The sequence below is a fragment of the Megalops cyprinoides genome, chromosome 15 (assembly GCF_013368585.1).
Source record: "Megalops cyprinoides isolate fMegCyp1 chromosome 15, fMegCyp1.pri, whole genome shotgun sequence".
NCBI classification, from domain to species: Eukaryota; Metazoa; Chordata; class Actinopteri; order Elopiformes; family Megalopidae; genus Megalops; species Megalops cyprinoides.
In genome coordinates this window covers 13,687,297-13,704,111 of record NC_050597.1, presented here as the reverse complement: position 1 = coordinate 13,704,111, position 16,815 = coordinate 13,687,297, and the positions used below count along the sequence as shown (strand labels likewise).

General features: G+C 42.8%; 1 protein-coding gene across 5 annotated transcripts in view; it reads left to right on the top strand.

The window, feature by feature from the left end:
- LOC118789657 (mitogen-activated protein kinase kinase kinase kinase 3-like) overlaps positions 1–16,815 on the top strand; it is a 66,330-nt gene that overhangs the window by 5,193 nt on the left and 44,322 nt on the right. For all 5 annotated transcript variants that reach the window (XM_036546157.1, XM_036546156.1, XM_036546155.1 and 2 more), the window contains exon 2: positions 16,525–16,582. In XM_036546157.1, the coding sequence (XP_036402050.1) occupies positions 16,525–16,582 (58 nt within the window). The remainder of the gene's footprint in view (positions 1–16,524; positions 16,583–16,815) is intronic.

The following is a 16,815-nucleotide window of genomic DNA, read 5'->3' as shown; positions in this document are numbered from 1 at the left end:
GGTGCTGCTTGTGATGTTGTCGTTCATATTTTGGGAAGACCACAACAAAACAATTATGTGGATCTGGCATACAGTCTGGGATGTATATCCATGTAATCATTTCAGAGAACAGCCAACACATACTTGATGTTATTTTTCAGTGGCTGTTCACACATGGGTGTTTTGGCATTTGCTCTTCTCAGCTTGTATGTGTGAGGATTACATGAATGTAAATACACATGCATAGTTTTACACATACAGTTTGCTTGGGCTGGTTTTGTACAGAAAGGCCTCTGCAACTAAAGCAGATAATGGCTACATGCAGCTAAAGCAGGCCACAATTAGGCTTTTACTCACTTTTACAAACTATACGGAGTGTTGGTTGAAGCAGGAACCTGGGAAGTTTAGAAACTGCATTGTCTCTGGGTGTGAACTCCACAGCACTTTCTCATTACAAACCAGTCCATTCTATTGCATCCTGCCCATCCATCCACAAAGCCGCTGGTTACTAGTCTGCCTGTACATATGGCAGATACTTATGATGAGGTTTCTTCCAGTGGAATGGATTTTAAAAGCTAGCTGTATGTTTTCGCTAGTCCTCTTAAACCTGGGGTGGTGCAGGGGTCACCAGGCTGCTTAGGAGAACTCTCACTGCCTGCAGTGCATTTCTGTGTGTGTTGCATGAGTGGGTTGCTGCTATAGCACCAGCTTTTTGAGAGCCCTGGCATGACCCTAGTGTGGTTTAAGGTGAGGCTCTGGCACAGAGAGGGAAAAAGTGACGTGGCCCCATTGCATGGGACGGGCCAGGACAAAGCCAGGATTTTAACATGAGGCAATCTCATCTAAACAGAGCCAACAATCAAGCTGAAATTCAGCTGGAAATGTACAGAGAATGAGGGGATCTCCTTCGTGAAAGCTTTCTGAGTTCAGGCATTTTAGAGTCAAGCTTTCTAACAAGAATTGAAAAATAGATGTAAAAGTTAGTATAGGGTACTATTACCTTCTTTGTTATGGTCACCCAGTTATAAGATGTACTGTAATGTAGGCTAGTTGCTGGTGTTTTATTGTGTTTTTGTTTCTCTTCCCTGCAGAGTCCCAGAAATTGGATTAGGATAAATCTTTTAAGATTTTCAAATTTTCCTTTTTCTGTGACTTTTGTGTGTTTATTTTGTACCAGTGTATTAATGTGTTTGTGACCAGAAATGTGTCTTTAATGATGTTGTTGTATGAGTTTCCACAAATGTTCTTAGGTGCAGCAGATGTGCGTGCCCTAGTATTGATTGGTGCCATCAGATAGTGAGATGGTAGACAGAGGTGAAAAATGAGAGAGGTGACAAACCTTCTCAACTTCAATGTGAAATAATACATTTTGTGTAGTCTTTTAGTATCATACATTTATGCTCTATACAAAATAATAGGACATAATGGCCAAAATAAAAATGTGTAATAAAATTTTGATTGAACCCCAGGGTCTGAGCTGTTAAATGGTCTTTGCTGTGAAAATGAGACTTCACTCTCGATTACTCTCTTTGTATCTCCACACTTGCTGCTCTCACTGGAAACAGCTGGTAGATTACTGTAATGAAGTGAAATGACTACTCTGAGCATCCACAACTATGGGAAAAAACATACCATTGTCAACATGTTATTTTACTGTTCATTGGATCCCCTGATGATAAACTGCAGAAAAAATGCTTGTGAGGCTACTTTTTCCCTTTACCTAAGACCAGGATTGAGGCAATGAGCACAGCGGTTTTTAGAGCCAATGTCTTCACTTAGCCTGTAGGCCATTTAAAATCAAAAGGCTTGATATTGGGTTTGATACTGAAAGGCTTAATGTTTCAAGTGCAGGCTGAGCACTACAGTCTGGGTTTGAAATTTGTCAGAAAGGACCTGGGAGCCTACATCTGCAGAACAAATTAGCCTCATTCCGCCGGTGATAGGGGTGGGTAGGTTGGCCAGGGCCTCTCTCGTCGTTCCGCTTGTGTCATCCTGGGTTTCACATGGGGGCCTATTAGTTACTCAGATAGTGTTAGGAGGATGTCCCTATCCTTGAATGCTGTTTGCCTTCTGGTGTACTGTGGGACCTGTAGTGTGAAAAATGGTCTCAGTAGGCTTTTGTCTGTGTCAGGGGATAGCATGCTCCTCACACCACTCTCCTGAATGGGTTCAGCAGTTGTTGCGGTGCAGACAAGCTTAAAAATTGATAATTGGTGACTGCTGAAGTTGGGTGATACTGCAACACAGAAATTTCCTTTAGCGTGCTCACATCCATGGGCGGCAAGTGTTATTGACCTTTGTTTGCCCATGGTTTCTGCAGGTCACAAATTGTATTGTAATGGAGCGCTTGCACCGCGTGAAGCTGCAAAGTGGAACGCTGAATGCACTAATTAACAAGCAGTGGGTGGTGACGGTTGACAGTGGGTGATGCCGTTACATTAGCTAGAGTTCGATTTGCTTCATATAGCCCCTGGAAGTGGAGGGAGACTGCCATGTGAAAAGACGGCCAACATGAGGGTAGGTGATGGGAGTCATGTCCTGGGAAAAGAAGCCTGTTTCAGAACTGGAAAGATGTGGAAGTGGAACTTTGGTGGGTGTTTGTCTGTCCGTCAACAGCAGGTTTTGTTCATGCAAACACTTGCGTATATCACGGCCCCTCTTGCTGGTCACAGTGCAGGGCAGCTCCCAGTAAACACATGTTTTAAGTGAAGAGCTCACTGTTGTGTTTCTGGTTGTTGTGCACAGTGAACCAGCAAGTTTGACTGTGTGTGAGTGTGAGTGAGAAACATTCTGTATGAAAAGGAAGAGCAGGTGTTCTCTAGCAGGAGAAGAAGAGAGTGGCTGCTGTCCTGAAGATGAAACATGCTAGTGCTCCCAATAGTGAGGACTGCTCACTTGTGTTCGGCTCTTCAGCTGTCGCGGAATCACTTGGTCTCTCTGTCACAGCATGTCTCTGAACTTGCGTCTCCTTGATTCACACCCCTGTCTGAAACTCGCTACCATTCACACTGTCATGAAAAAGACACACTGCATAATGTTCCATGCCCTGCCCCCTGAATGTTGGGGTCCTTCAGTGTTCCTGTAATGGCCACCATAACAGCTGCTGGAGATCAGTGGGGAGGCTCTGAAAGTGAATTTTTACCAGTTTTTACTGAGAGTCCCTGTTTGCTCACGTTGTGTCCCCCATCTGGTGTAGTGTGTGACAGCTCGTAGTGGTGGTGTTGTCTGGTGACTGCATTGCGGAAAGCTGCCTACTTCTCCTCAGCTCACCTACGAGCAAGGCCTGACTTTTACCTTTCACCACTAACACTCTAATCAATGCACGCAGACCTGTTTTCATTTTAATGTCATGGTCCTCGTGAAAACTCTTTAGAATTATTAAAAAGATGGTTGTATATTATATAAATTACATAACAGCTGCCTCTTCTCTCTGAAGCACTCCTCATTGTGAAGCCTGTTTTGCAACCACAGTCACCATCACTGAGATGAGGGTTTGTGATTGTGAAGGCCCACAGAGAAAGAAGCTCGCAAACCGGGTCTCTTGTGGTTTACTCTTGATTTCCTGTCTCTTTCCTCTGCGCGCTGTCTTTGAAGTTGAACCAGAGTGGTTTTTACGGCTCTCCCTGATGGTTTGGCAGCGTATTTGTGAACTGTGAGTGTACCAGGGTAAATTCAGTCCCTGTAGAGGAGGGGGAATGTTTTTTTTAATACCTTTTGTTTGTGTAGCTGTTCCCTCCTATAGATGATGGATGTATTCAGCAGCAGGCTTTGCGAGGAGTAGCTGCATGTTCTCCTCAGTAACAGTTGGTTTGCAGGCTACTCATGCCTTTGGTTGGGCCTGACTTCCTCCTTAACCAATCACATGCTCCTGTGTGCTGGCATACATGCTGACCTCATTAATATTGCAGAGCTGTAGCCCTACAGCTGGGCTGGAAATGGCACTTTATAAACCAGTGGCAAGTTGCATGTAACACCCTCGGTGTGGCGTCTAAATTTAGATTGTACCCAATGCCGGGCACAAGCAAGGCAAGTTCCTTTCCCTTATGTGATTTCCTTCTCTGTGCTTTTTCCCTTAGATATTTTTTTAACTGTTGATTTTCTAATGGGCTCCTTAGTGAAGAAGCTCAAATAAGATGGCAAATGTCTGAAGACATACTGGGTTGTTTTGGGGTGGAGTTTTCAGAGTGGTTAACTGACTTTGGCCTCAGCTGTGGGAAAAACAAACATTTTCTTGGCTTACATGTAGCCTGTAACATGACTGTAACCAGAAGGGCCTTTGGCATGTGTCACCTTACATGCCACACCAGTTTTTCACTGCTGTTTTTTTGCTGGATAAAAACAACAATTTTCTTCTGGTGAACCCTATTTCTTATAGACCCTTACAGTCATTTTTTTATGTGCTGTCTCTCCACTGAGTTTTTCAAAAAGGTAGCCACCATGTTCGAAGTGCAACACTTAATTGACTAGTGGAAATGAAAATGAAAATAAGGAACTCCGCTGACACTTGCCCCCAGTGCAGGGAACCGTGACAGACTTTCGTCATCATTGTCTGTCTCTGAAGGGTGCGGCTTTGGTCTTCCCACTTTTGATGCCTCGTGCCTGATTAGAATATGCACGGTCATCTGAATACGCTTTAAAAGTCAATGGTGACAACATAGGGCAGCCGGTCTTGTGACTGAAACGGCAAGATAATCATACTGCTTCATAGGTTCCAACACCCCTGTCATGGCATGATTTCACTGTCTCTGTTGGTGTAATAGCTCCTCAAAAGATGGGCAGAGGCCACAGTAAACAGTCAGAGCTGTGACTGCAGTTGTGTTTTCCGTTGTGCTTTCCACTTTACGTGATTGGAAATGTGCTTTTAAGATGGTGAAAAGAATTTGTGGAAATAACACACAGGACAGTAAATTAGACAAAAAGTGGCAACTCTTGACAGTCTTAAATATTTAGCTGAAGGTTCTCTTTGAAATGTTATTTTGTTAAGTTCTGGTAAACAGCATCAAATCATTGAGAACACTCTTGGAAAAATGCTCAAAATAGCCACCATTTGGTAGAGGCATTTGTAACTAAACTATGACAGTAAATGAGAGCGATGGCTGAAAACAGCATTTTACACAAGTGCCAATAATTTTTTAGCGAGCTAACATGCGATAGATATCCGGGCTAGTTTGATTTGATTGTTTTCTCAAAGTATACCTGTGTTTGCCCCTTTTTTCTTTTGCAACAGAGGGTTGATAGATCAGCAAAGAAGTGTACCTGAATATTCTGATGTTGTTCTGGTAAATACATAGAAGAATTTGAAAGAATTGCCTGTAAATGAAATAGAAAAATGTCTGTTTTTAACATCACTTCTTTTGATACATTAAAGAAACATGAATAATCAGGTTGGGATTTTGGACCTTATTGGCTGCGCTTTGAAGAGTTACTGGTTGTCATTGTTTATCCTTGTTCAAATCCCAAAGTATTTCTTTAAAGTGACTCAGAGATGTAGTTTTGGAATTGTTTAAAGCAATTAAACATGCCAAATACTTCTAACCAAATGGGACTTAGCTATGGTATTGTTTTTCTGAACATTGACAGCTGCGGGGGAATATTTAGACAGGTAGTAGTCTAGACTGTTTTCCACGTTTCCACATTTACCTCATCCTCAGCTGATGTACGGCGTGAGGTTGAATCCTGTCTCCAGTGAATCCCACAAGTGAAGCAGGTAGTCGTACAACACAGTAATATGAACAAAAAACTACTTCTATTGTCATGAATTGTATGAGTATTTCAATTCTCATATCTTATAAATTCTACCTGTAGGCTAAATAACAGAAGAATCTCATTTTGTATTGAAGGTCATTTTAAATGTCAGAGCAGCTATTTTTTGTTGTTTTTGGGCAGGTAGGTGACCCTCACATGAGTTCACCTCTGAGAGTGTGTTTGTGATGCCTTTGATTTTCACAGTGTGTTCGATCCAGATGTGTATGTTGTTCAGACAATTTCAAGTCAGGTTTGTGGGTTGATCAGTGGGTGCAGATGTACTTCTACCTGAGAAAGGTAGAAATAAGCATTATTTTTTGACAGAAAGTTTACCAGGCTCAGTGATTGAATAGCAGGGAGACAGCCATGTTGCAACAGATGGCAGTGTGGAAAACACCAGGGGCTACAATGGACTTTGATTTTTTTTATACCCTTTTTAAATCCCTCATTGGCTTTAAAGTCCTGTCATGCCTCCAGCACCATTGAGCACCCTAAAAACAGCTGTGGGACAACAGATCGGCCATGGCCTGTACCACTGTGAAAGGTTCCAGCAACAATAAGACGTGCCAAATCCCCCTTCCCCCCCACCTTTGACTGCATCCAATTCAGCCTGTCCCTTTCTGTGCCATTCAAAGGCAAGCTGCCGCATTGACCTCTACTAAGAATGGAAAGAGAGAGAGAGAGAGAGAGAGAGAGAGAGAGAGAGAGAGAGAGAGAGAGAGAGAGAGAGAGAGAGAGAGAGAGAGAGAGAGAGAGAGAGAGAGAGAGAGAGAGAGAGAGAGAGAGAATGCACATGGCAGTTTCATACTGGGCCTGAGATCTCTGCTACTGAAAGAGATAGGAGGGATGGGGAGGGATGAGTAAGGAACATCAGTCCTGGAGGATGCCCTGCCCTACGCTGGACCCTGCACCTGCTTTTCTTTGGTTCAGCTGCTCATACCTGATACAGTGCGGATTATGAATTCATCTCACGCTAGCACCATCCTACTAAAATAGACAAAGTAGATTTGGTTTTACACATTAATTTTGGTTGCTGTCAGGGGACACGGGAAATTTTTCAGCTCTTGTTTTTTTCCTCATTAATATTTGAGCCAGGAAAAGCAGGCAAAACGTTGAAGACACATTGATGGGCATTAAATAATGTGAACTACTGAAGTGATATGGACACATCACACTGAAAAAAACATAATACTGCAGTGTCAGTAGTGTTTGCTCTATTTTGCTCTGGACGTGAGCATCTACCAAATGAATTGCAATTGTGATAGGCAATGTATTCCAAGCAGGCTTTTGTTCAGATTCATTCAGATTTGTGCACTAAAAATATCAGCTCATTACACTGAAACAACTAAATCTAAATGGGATGTTCCCTGTTATTATAATCTGACATCTGCTTAGGCTAATATGCCACCATTTACCTGGTGTATGTGAAAGGGAGCTTACCAGAAATTTGGTGGAATTTTTCTGGATGGTGCTGTAAATGGGGTGTCAGTGTGCAATGGCAGAATTGCAGTAATGATGTGAAATTGGTTGAGGGCGATTTTGGCTCTGTATTCTTGCTGTTCCTTTAAGTTACATTCTTGGTGACTTGAATTGTTTACATGAAACCTACTCAGTCTCTTGTGACAGTCTCTTTGTAATGAGCTCTATATCAGATAAATTTTGACCAGCTGGAGTTTGAGAAAAATGGAGTAGTTAATATTGTTAATATTCTGTCCGTTTGGTCATTTGGGTTTGGGATGTTTGGGATTTGGAAGAGGCAGACACACAGATTCCCTTGCTGCTACCAGCAGCTTGTCTGCCAGTGCGACTGTTTTGTCCCCTCTATTCATGGACAATATTGAGGTCTTTCTTTGGTGAGCAGGGGACCTCAGAGACAGCCGGGATCTATTTCAGGAAACGACTCTTTCACTGCACTCTTCACATGCTAAACATGCCTTTGTTCATTTATTCATTGAGAGAGGCAATGAGAAAGGACCACTTATTTAATCATGCATTTTGCAAAGAAATTATTCTCTTGACAGGACATTTTTTTTTTCTTTTTTTTTTTTTTTTCCCCTCTAACTCTAAAGGCTATTTTGCCAGAAGTCCACCAGGGAAGCAAAGCATTCACAGCTAAAGGCAGACTGCTGAAGCTCTCTTTTCAGCCCTGTTACAAGCTTTTCACTATTTATCAGTCCTTGGACCAAAGCATATCAATAGAACACAAGCAAATGGCATCCCTATACGTCCACAGCAGAGTGCTGACTTTCACTTAATATCGGGAATAAATATGACATCATTTAAATTGGTATTCTGCGGCTGGACAGGAATGTAATTATGCTGTTTATGCAGATACCTCAGTGCCATCAGCATAATGTCAGACTCCCTTTAAGTTTATCGTTGTTCATGTGCCCCTTCATCTCACTGCTGACGGAGTGTGTAATTACTCAGATAAACAGTGAAGAGTTTCGGCAAATGGCGCTGGTTATGGAGTGTCATACAGTCTCAACTGTAGGTAAACACATCACCAACACGCAGGCGTGCTACTGATCAAATGAACAAGGAAGCCCTTGTATGTGACGCCCAAGGGGGATTCTGAATTTTAGTTCCTTTTTCGGCCTCTGTGTTTGTCCCCAATCTTACAGGCCAGATGTGCCCATTCTTGTTCCTGGGGTGGTGGGCAAATCCGTAGTGTTTCTCTTCCACCAAAACTTTTGAAGAGCTCCCAAACCAAGGTTTACCTGCCATTTTTTATGATGGCTGATTGTTGAATTTTGTGACTGTACCCGTCATGCAGTTCAGGTGACTGCATGAGATACATGTATGGGTTAGCCCTGCTGCTTCATACTTGAGGTTCATACTTCAGGAAAAAGGGCAGTCTGATTTCCACTATAATGTTAGCCTGCTGTTTTTACTACTGTCTGCAAGAGCATGTGTAGTGTTAATTTTACTATTTAATCAACTGTTTTTGAAAGGTGACAGGCATAAGTACATGAAGGTATTCACTCTAGATACTTGCTCATTTTTCATACTTGGCAAAATGGGATATTTTTCCATCCCTGGTCCAAGCGTGCTTGTTATGCCTCCAGCGAGTATTTTGGGCCAGCTGTCAGTCCCTGTTCAGGGCTTCACAAACTCGAGTCAAATCTTCTTGAAGTTGTCAGACCGATTCCTTTTAAACTGACAGCGTTGGACATCCCCGCACGACACTGGGGTTGTCCTGCTCTTGTGTCCTGAGGTGTTCTTTACTTAGTGTAGGGAGCTGTACTTATTCGTGTACGTCTTGCCCCCGGAGGGTGGGGGGGTTCTCATTCAGGCCTCCCCTTTTGGGGATGTGATGTAGTAGTCACCCCTGACTTTCCTCCTGGAAGATCATGTGACAAGTGATATACTGACATCCAGAAGGTCTGAGATCCCTGCTGGTAATGGGTAAACACCGGCACTCTGATCAGCCTTCCCAGAATGGGCTGTCCAGAGTGCAGCATAAGCTCAAAGCTTCAATAAGCAGGGAAAAAAGGGTTGTAAGGGAAAAAAAAAACTCAAGCCAGCAGACTTTCCCAAGCAGTGTCCTTTTCCCCTCAGTCTCAGAGTGGTTTTATGTGCCACTCTAGGAGACCTGAAAAGCACTCAACTGAGAAGGGATGTCTTTGTAGGACAGGGAAAACAAGGGTGTTGCTGAAAGGAGAATAGATTTTTCCATTCTCCCATCTGTGTTTGCTGGGCTCTGCCGTACGCTGCCTGCATTCTGGCTTTGATTGCTTTGCATTTGCTGCTGTCTGAGAGCTGCATCAGGGACCAGGTCCTCTCACCAAGCTCGCTAAGTATGGATGCCTGAACCATGCTGAATTTCATTTGAGCTGGATTCACCACTGCTTCTGGCGGACAAGGACCCTATGGCGATGTATCGACTTACTTTCTCAAATTTTGGGACAGATTTTCCTCTTAGGCCTCATGATGGAGAGATGACTCTCAGGTGGCACGTTCCTAAAGCCAAGCCATCCCCTGTTCATCCCCCAGCCAGACCGCCCCTGCAGACCTGCAGAGATCCACACTCAACCCTCTTAATAGGATCCATCCACAGGGCTGTGCTCTCTGTGTGAGAGCTGCTGCCCAAGGCTCAGCGCACTCACTGGAGCAGCTCTGACAGGTGCCCCCTGCGGGCTCGACCTTGTGTCCACCCTGAAATAGAACTGGAATCGGTTCATGTGCTAGCCCCCTTAAAAAGTTTCCATAATTACCTTTAGAAGATCTACAGTCTACGTTCGTAAAGATTATGTCTCTTTCAGTTGTGCTTCAGATATATTTTACTTCTCATGACATGGCAACAAAACAAATGGTTAGTGCAGAAATGAGTTTGCTGGGAGGAACACATTAATACTCCATTAGATCATTTCCAGGTTAATTGCTAATTCTGTGTAATGATCCACACACTCTTCGGGAAATTCAATAATTATGTGTTAACTTCGCTGTTTCGCCACTTTACCATATCATTTCTCCTTTACCCTGAGCTATAAATTAAAGCTCAGCAGCCTTCTTTCTCCAAGCGTGTTTTATTAATCATCATTTTTTTCCGCCATCAGTAGCATTTTTCCTACGCAGTGGAGTGTGTCTTTTTTTTGCTGCCCAGTTATGAATTATTATGGGTAAATATATATTTTAAATGAAAAAAACAGTATTCGGGTCACATTGTATGTTTTCTCTCCCTGGGACTGAGCAAATGATTAGTGTCAGCTTTCAGGGACGGGGAAAAGAGGATAATGTAGTGAATTGCACACCAAAGCATAAATGGTTGTTAGGGATTTATGTGCTGCTCTAAAGCTGAGCCCAGGCGCGGTCCTCCTGTGGCTGTGATCTTTCTCTGATGAATGTGCGGGGCCTTCCGGCGAGCTGCCACGCTGTGAGCTGCACCTGTGAGGGTGGAGACTTTGTCTTTCTTTGGCTCGACTCGAGACTGAGATCTGAAGAAAGGGCGCGGGGTGGCAAGGAGACGGGATCGGGCAGCCTGCTGTCACCTTCTGTGTTTCGTCACGCTAGGAGGCTTCCTCTGCGGCACCGCACCTCCTCCGGGCCAAATCTGGAGCTCACGCGCGTGCACACACACACACACACACGCGCGCGCTCTGTGTGACTTACCTGCAGCAGGGCACTCCAAACACACTGTGACCCATAATCCTGTAATGGCTTTTATGCTTTGCCACTGACAGCAGCACTGGGTTTCGTTTCATTTGTTTACCCAGCCTGTGCCCACAGAGTAAATATCCAGCTGTGAAAATGGATAACATATAAAACAAGAGCAGAAAAGGGCCTGTCCAAGCACTGAGACTGCTTGGCATGATCACCCTCATTTACTGCCTATAACTGTGCTGCAAAACAAAGGGGATGTGTTTGGAGCAGTTTTGGGGAGCTGCCCATACAGTCAAGCAGTGAGAACACCTTTTCTAGGGCTGCCTAGTGCTGGCCCAGTAATGCAAACTGTATAATATACAGTGGTTTAGGTTGTCTGCAAAAAATAGTAATAATTGTTTGGCTGCAGATATTTTTTGATGATGCAGGTCTTATACTGATCCTCCAGGCACAGCTGAACTCCTGAAGAATGTTGTTCAGATTGTACTAATTTCCTAATCACTCCACTAATTAGTGCTCTTTCTTTCTCTGGCATTTTCAGTGAGGTATGTATGTGGAATTTCTGTGTAAATATCAGCTTCATGATTTTAGTATGTAAACAGCGGTTGTCTCGCACTACTTTTATTTATCGACATTTGATGACTTGATAAGGTCAATTTATGTACAGTCCCTCCTGCGTTTCCCTCCTATAAAGAACTGAGTCAACTGTATAATGCTTTGAATAATGTCACTCTGAGCATTTGAAAACAGGAGAGACTGGAGTACAAATAGGAGCAGAAAGAGATGTTAAAGAATGACCTGAAAACGCATTCGCCTCAGCGGCTGGATTCCCGCGGTGAGACGGCAGGGCATCTGTACAGGCGCTGAAACAGAAACGGGGGCAGACAGCTTGCTTTAGAAAGAGTCTGGAGTTTCTGTGGCACAGGGCTGCAGAGGGAGCATTGTGGGAGGTGAATTCATGTGCGCTGATGTAAAATCGCCCTGCACTGGACGCGTTTAAAGGTTACGGCCGCCAGCAGAAACACTGCAGCATTGTTGAGGTGTTTTGGCTCGTGGTGCTGTACAGTACAGTACAGTGCAGTGCAGCTGCAGCCACTTGCCCACTGTACTGTAGCTGTGCTGTCTCTCAGCTTCTGCTCTCTGAGTCTTTGACGGTGAGTGATGTCATCCCATCCAGTGTAGTAAATGATGAAAGTGTAATTTCTGCCACGAAAGTTTTCCCTGTCTGTGAAAGCATGAACCCACACATCCAACACCAACAGCCCTCTAGCTATTTGGTGTGTGTGTGTGTGTGTGTGTGTGTGTGTGTGTGTGTGTGTGTGTGTGTGTGTGTGTGTGTGTGTGTGTGTGTGTGTGTCTATGCGTGTCTGCATTTGAACTGTGCAGTTCAGGTGAGAGATGTGTGGTGGAAAACTCTCCTGCCTTGCTAGTGAGTCTGATTCGTATTTAGTTATAATCGAAGATATCTCGATGCTTGGCCACTATACACCAATCAGTGTAAACAACAAAGACATCTTCCCACTGTTACTGTTGAAAACAATATAGCTCTTAGGACAGGTGCTTTGTGGGTAATGAGGAGTACAGATATCACATTCTGCAATGCAGGTGAATGACATGTGCCCTCTTCTCCCTCTTCAGCAATCCATAAGCCTTACTGCTTTTAAATTTGGCACATGCAATTGATGAGTGTGCCAAATTAAATAAGAATCACTTTTTGGCACTTGATTCCTTTTTAGTCCATTGTAATTTGCAAATTTGCTCACTTCACATGAAAATCAAAAGTATGAAAATAATTTTTAAAAGGGTACAAAAACAATCTTCTAACAATTACTTTCTTATAATCAGGATAAGGTACAACCCAGTGTTTGTAATATTGCAATTATTAAGTATTAATGGGGAGAATTCTGCCTTCGTACATTAGATGCAGTCCAGTTAAAATGCAATCGGTTGCACAGTAGTGATCCTTATTTAAATAGGCGCAGTTGTTAGTCATGCAAATGAAAACAGGATCCGGATCATTAGAAGCTTAACAGTTTGTTGCACAGGCTCCCCTGGCGCAGGCTAATTGAGTGTTTCTGCGCCTTATTCTGATTAACATTTAAGATACTGTTTTGTTGTCTCTGGGGTTCGCTGTCCCTTCATCTCCTCTCTTCCAATACTATATTATTCATGATAGAGAAACTGGATAAAAATGTACTTGTATTTGCACGAAAATCACCTGTTGGTGAGAAACCAGACTGAAGCATGTATCAGAAAGTGAATCAACTCACCTTTTGTTTTGTGTACACACCAGTGACTGACTGACAAATTGAAAATGACTGAACATACCTTAATTACATTTCTAAAAACAATATTTAATAAAGTATTTAAAATATTTTATATTAGTATTTATTTAGAAGTTTATTATCTACTTTTTCACTCATTGAAAAAAAATCATACTAATTACTAGACAGCAGTACATTTCTTGTAGTTTTCCTACAGTAAGAAGAAGTAGACCCTTAGGATAAAGTCTGACCAACATGTACAAGACTTCACATAATATTCACAATACTGTCAGTTAGCTGGCTAGCAATCTGTCCCTGACATGTCTCACCCACACAGACACACATGCACAAGCACAGACACATCATTCTACCTTTTTTTGTCTACTTCACAATACAGATGTCTGTAATGTTCCTTGAATATATCAGAGAATTTTCATTTCCAAAAAATGTTTTTGAACTTAATTCATCGATACCGGACAGCATCCCTGCTCTTTAAGTAAAGACTTAAATGTAGATTTAAAACCACATTGCGGCATTGGAATTATCAGAAGGTTGCGCTTCTTTTTGAAGCAGAAGTATTGGAAATGTCTGCAAAAACACCCATCAGATTTTCCACTTGGCCTAAATATTGATCTAGCAGGACTGAACTTAAATATAAAATGAATGTTACCCTGATGTTTTTCCAGAAAAAATGGTATGTACTGCACGCTTACAGAGATTGGAAATTGCAGCCCTGCAACAATATTCATTCCCTTGTGGTTGAAGGTTGAAGGTGTTGAGTTGTGAATTTTTATAAATGGAATGTGTTTGACTTGATGCTAATCTCAGTCCCTTTGGATAAAAACAATTTGTAATGACGGTGGTAAATGCAGTCATTTGCACATATCTAGGTCAAATTATTCATAGCTTTCTGCTGAGCAATCCAAGTTTTGAATTTCCATCTTTGTTGTGTTTTTTTTAGATTTATTTTTAATGTTTTGGTGACTGTACAGTTCAGCTGGCATCCTTACTTTATTTAGACCGTTAAGAATAATGTGTAAGAAAGGCTTGTTCAGTTCCTTTATTTATGGTGCTGGTAATATTAATATTATTAATGTTAACATTAATTACTTAATCATCATTATTCATATGTGACTTACCTGTTTTCTGTGTTCACAGCTCAAGGGGCTGTGTCAGATGCTGACAGCTATTTTACAAGCACTGTATTCCCAGGCAGTAAAAAGCTTGATTGTTATCAACAACTTGTGGCAGTATTGTGCCAAAACTAACTGGTAGTAAAATTATAAGTATTCTGATTGGGTGGTACGCACTGCCAGTAAGGAGACATAAATCACAAATAATATGAGCCAATCGCCAAAATAGAACTAAACCCGATTGTCCTGCTTTTGCAGAACTTGAACTTAGAAAGGAAATGTGTCTGATTATGTGAAGAGCAAAAATAGTACCTGGAAAAACTGATTTTTAATGAATGATATTTTATCTTTTACCTGTGTGAAGTCTCATCACAATGACTGCTTCTCTGAGGAAGTACATACAGTCAAGAACAGACAAATAGGTGGTCATCTGTAGCACCTCAGCACAGTTCCCCTAAGTGTATGTTTTTTCAGGTTATGAGATCTCTGTATGATTGTTTGTGGGTCTCGGTTATTGCTGGCATGGCCCCCTCTCCGTATGGTTGTGTGGGTGGGTCATGGTTTCTCACAGAGTGTGAGGCTGATTGTTGGGAGTTGGCTACTCTCAGAACTTAACTTTGGCCTGGTATTTATACATAGCCCTGATTTGTTTTATTCAGAGAGCACCATCTACCGAGTTGAATACATGAGTTTTCAGTCAGCTGAGAAAGTGATGCAGACTGAAATAAAGTACATTGGTTTACTCAGTTCTGTCTTCTCACACATTCTCGTTCCATATATCCCTCTGTTACTCTTTTTCTCTTGCTGTCACAGTGCATATTTGCTCTGTTTCTGAAGATCAAGAGCAGAATATCAGGCTTATCATCAGATCAGACATTTTTGGCTTCAGAACCAATTATTATTGGAGACTTTAGCATTTTAGGCTGCATGTTCTTGCATCCCCTTTGCATCACCTAACCAAACCCATCTCATAGATCACTCTCTTTTAAGCTTCTCATCCCTTTTAAATGAAAAACAACATCATCATCCTCATGAAGTCAGTAGCTAGAGAGCACTGCCTCTGACTAGGGTGCTGTTATTGATTTCGTACAAAGGTTTTAAATGAAATTCCCTTGGCCATTAGCAGTTTAATCCATGCACAGTCCTCCTTGGGAAAAAAAACAATAGATGGTCTGTTTCATTATTGAATCCAGTCCTGGCTTTGTAATTAGTCATTCATTTTTCAGAGCTGTTTACTGTCGGGAGTGTGGGTGGCACCTGCACTAATTATTTTGGATCCTACTGTGGAAAATGATCATAATGCAGAGGCTGCGGCTACCCTACAAGAAGGTTAAAACAGGAAAAAACCCGCAGGATGTGATTCAGTGCTGCTGCACACACATTAGTAAAGATGCACTGATAACTGGTGATATTTTATGTTACATTTTAGATGTTTTCTCACAAAATATTGTCCCCTGTGTCCCCTTGGATAAGGAGGTGAATGGACAAAAAAGGAAACCTGGAGGCTTAAGGGGTTTACTGGCTCTGTGAAACACAGTGCTGAGCTTTTCAGGGTGTTCTCACTCCCCACTGGGCAAGTACATGTCAGTGTTCACCACTTATGGTGCTTATCCCCCTCTGACCCAAGCCCATTCATCTGCCACCACGCCCCCCAAATACCTGTAATCGCTATGGGGCTGGGAGGAAGCATGAGCACTGCCATGGAGGGGCCCCTTTGGCCTGCAAGTTCCTTTCTGGAGAGGGTGAATGGCCTGAGCCTGAAACCCCGGGCAGCGCCAAAAGCTCTTCTCTGGGAGGAAGAGGAAGTGAGTTCAGCAGGGACACATTCTTGGCCAAGACCACAGGGAAGTGTCTGCCTGCAGGCCGGCAGATCTGTTCAAAATGCAATTGCCAAAAGCAATTTAATCTTGTACTTAGATGTAGCACATATTACCAAAACCTAACCATACCCATAAATCCTAACCCCATCCCTTCTTTGTAGCACATGTAAGAATATCACATCTGTAGATAGCCTCACCTTTTGGACATCTACAGTCAGCATCTATGGGGACCGCTGAAGCCCCCCACATTAGAGTATATCATCAAAGACTATGTATCCAGAACTGAGAATGCCTGAAGAAATACTTCCCATAAATGATTCTGTCAAGCTATTTTCTGGCATGTGTGGACATACATAAGCCTCAGAAGAAGCTGCAGCTTTCTTGAATCCTCTGTTTATGCAAGCCTCCCTGTGCCTCCCCATGTTACTTCCTTTTGACGGCTGGTTAACAGGATCCTCTCTCCCTCCCCTTCTCTTTCAGGCCCGGAACGTCAACACCGGGGAGCTGGCTGCCATTAAAGTCATTAAGCTGGAACCCGGTAAGCCGCTCCTGCCTTGCACCTCAGAAGCCCTCCATGCATCGTGTTTCTCTCTGGCGGTAAATGAGTGAGAGAACAGCCCCCCCCCCCCCCCTCTTCCTGTCACAGGGAAAATTTATGACTGCTTTTTCTCAGCCCTTTCAAAAAAGGGAGACAGAGGGGGGAAAAAGCCTTCCTTGGATTCTTACCCAGTGGTGAATTAGTGTTAACTTAGTACCTCATATTAGTGTTTG